Raw genomic sequence first — 2,477 nt, 5'->3', positions numbered from 1 at the left:
CATACGATTGCTCTGCGCAGAGCCAAATGAAGTCCCTCAGTTGTGTGTGTGCGTGTAACCTCGCGACCACAGATTCTATCCATCATCACCCTCTGACACTTTCGTCTCGTTTTTATTTGACGAATAAACAATGTAGCGAGTAACGTTAAGTGTCATTTCAAATGTAGTTGAGTAAAGAGTACAAAAACCCAATCAAAAATGTAATTGAGTAGAGAGTAAAAGTTGCATATATTTTTGATACTCAGTACAAGTACAAAGTAGCCCAAAAAATACTTAAGTACAGTAACGAAGTACATTTACTCGAGTACTTTACACCTCTGATTACAGAACTTGCACCCTGGTCTGGACATGTATAAACTAACTCATTAAATTAAAAACAGTTCTTGTTCAAAAATATGAGCATGTCTGCCTTCTCAGGCAGTATCCGTGAACGTTCAGCACAGATTGTGTCACCGGCAGTTGAGAACACCCGTTCACTAGGTGTAGAGGAGGCCTGAACACACAAATACGAAAAGGCTGTGTTTGACATTAAAGGATAAGTCATGCGCTGGTTCCACCACCAGGCAGCAGGGTCATCAGACGTAAAGGTTGGTGGTGTCTCCTTATACATCTGGATCTCCTTCTCTGCCTGGTCCTGGATGGACATGGTCCTCCTATGAGATGACATCTTTTCTGCATCCTCATCGGCAAAAAGCTCCTCCAATGGAGACTTTCTTGGATGTTTGCTTGGAGGTTGTTGCTGCAAAAACAAAGAATGGACATGTTCGCTAAAAGAAAAACATATACTACTAAAGGGCAAAGGCTAAGATCCTAAATATAATTTCAACATTTCTGTGCTTACATTCTCATCTTCCTCCTCCACTTCATCATTCTCATCCCTTTTCTCACTACCTTCTCCACAATCGTCCTCTGTTGACTGCTAATAACATAATTGGCATTTATAGACCAAACATTTTAATGACTGAATTGGAGACATTAAATGTTTGAGCTTCAATGACATTATATAACCTGCTCATGCTCGGAGTCTTTCATCATGTCTCTTTTGATTCGGTCCCAGACAGCATCATCATCACCACCAATATTTAGTTTGAAGCATTGGTCTAATGCTGTGGCCACTTCAAGAAAGTTCCTGATGTCCTCACTCTGCAAAATAAAATTTTTATTTAATACACAATGATGTCAGAGGAATATAATTATTTAATGTATTGTTCTTTAATGAAAGTTCACATATTTTTTTACCTGATATCGCTTGGACAAGTTTGCCCAAACTTGCTTCTTGAGATTGGTTATAAAAACTGTGTCTCCCTCAACAACAGTAAAGTGCATCTCAAGCTTTTTCAGAATTGGCAGGATCTGGCCACATGTGGGGTTCTTCTCAGTTGAAATGCAAAGCGTGGAAGTTTAAAGAACTCTCATCAAGTTGATGAAGTCCTCTGCCTTCCTGAAGTCTTCATCACTCAGCCGGGCAAGTCTGTGACAATTAGGATATATTTTATAATATAAAATGAATAGTTATTCTTGCTTACACTTTATTTTTAATGATCTAATCTGACATTAGACTCTGACTTGAAGTTGACTGAAACTTGAACTGCTTTGTGTTTTATTTATCTTGTGTATTGGTGGTATGTTGAGTAGGATACCCAGATTTTCCTCTCTCCTATCTAGACTAGCTCTACCTGTCCCTCTCCATATTCTTTCTCAGCCGTTGATCCAAGCTGGCTGCTTGAATTGCCGGGTATTGTTCTGGGAATCTCTCCATCATAAGGTAGAGAGAGTTCCATCGAGTTCTCACATCAAGTGTGAGTGAGTGTTGAGGAAGCTCTGACACAAACAATAAAATCACAAATACAGAAAAAACATAACATCACACAACATGTATGTGATTTTGTTACATTCAAACATCAGCTATTGTTGTACATTACTAAAAAAGACATATTAATTATATAGCATTCACAGTGGTAAAATGAAACAAATTCAGTGATTCTTACTGAGGAGATCTTGCTTCTCTCGCAGAACAACCTTTGCCCTCGAGGACCTCTTCATCCACACGATGATGGCACGGATCTTTGCAGTCCACTGAGTCACTGCAGTCAGGGAGTAGAGACTCTGTGCTGCAAGATTGAGTGTGTGTGCAAAGCAGCCCAGTTTTACAAACTCTAGTCTTTTTATGGCTACATCCATATTTGCAGCATTATCCACAGTAGCAGCCACTACTTTGTCAAAAATGCCATAATCTTTCAGGATGTCGCCGATCTCTTCTGCTACGACATGTCCGGTCTGGGCTGTGTAGACAGCTTTGGTTTGCAGCACTTTTTGCTTCATTTTGCCCTCCACTAAATAGTGTGCTGTGACAGTTAGGTAATGGTCCTGAGCAATGCTAGTCCAGGAGTCACAAGTGAGGGCAACAGAGTGGACCTCAGCAAGCTCAGAGATTACATTAGATTTTTCTATTTTGTACCAAGTTGGGATTAACTGGT

General features: G+C 40.0%; 1 protein-coding gene across 1 annotated transcript; it reads right to left on the bottom strand.

The window, feature by feature from the left end:
* Positions 1–356: 356 nt before the first annotated feature.
* Positions 357–1,627, bottom strand: LOC135736183 (uncharacterized). The gene is made up of 4 exons (XM_065254948.2): positions 1,240–1,627; positions 1,009–1,143; positions 842–919; positions 357–739 (listed from the first exon to the last, which is right to left on the bottom strand). Exons 1-4 carry the CDS (start codon positions 1,324–1,326, stop codon positions 371–373), a joined length of 669 nt encoding a protein of 222 aa, XP_065111020.2. The 5' UTR covers positions 1,327–1,627; the 3' UTR covers positions 357–370.
* Positions 1,628–2,477: the final 850 nt, after the last annotated feature.

The sequence above is a fragment of the Paramisgurnus dabryanus genome, chromosome 2, assembly GCF_030506205.2.
Source record: "Paramisgurnus dabryanus chromosome 2, PD_genome_1.1, whole genome shotgun sequence".
Classification (NCBI taxonomy): Eukaryota; Metazoa; Chordata; class Actinopteri; order Cypriniformes; family Cobitidae; genus Paramisgurnus; species Paramisgurnus dabryanus.
This window is presented reverse-complemented; position numbering and strand designations above follow the sequence as displayed.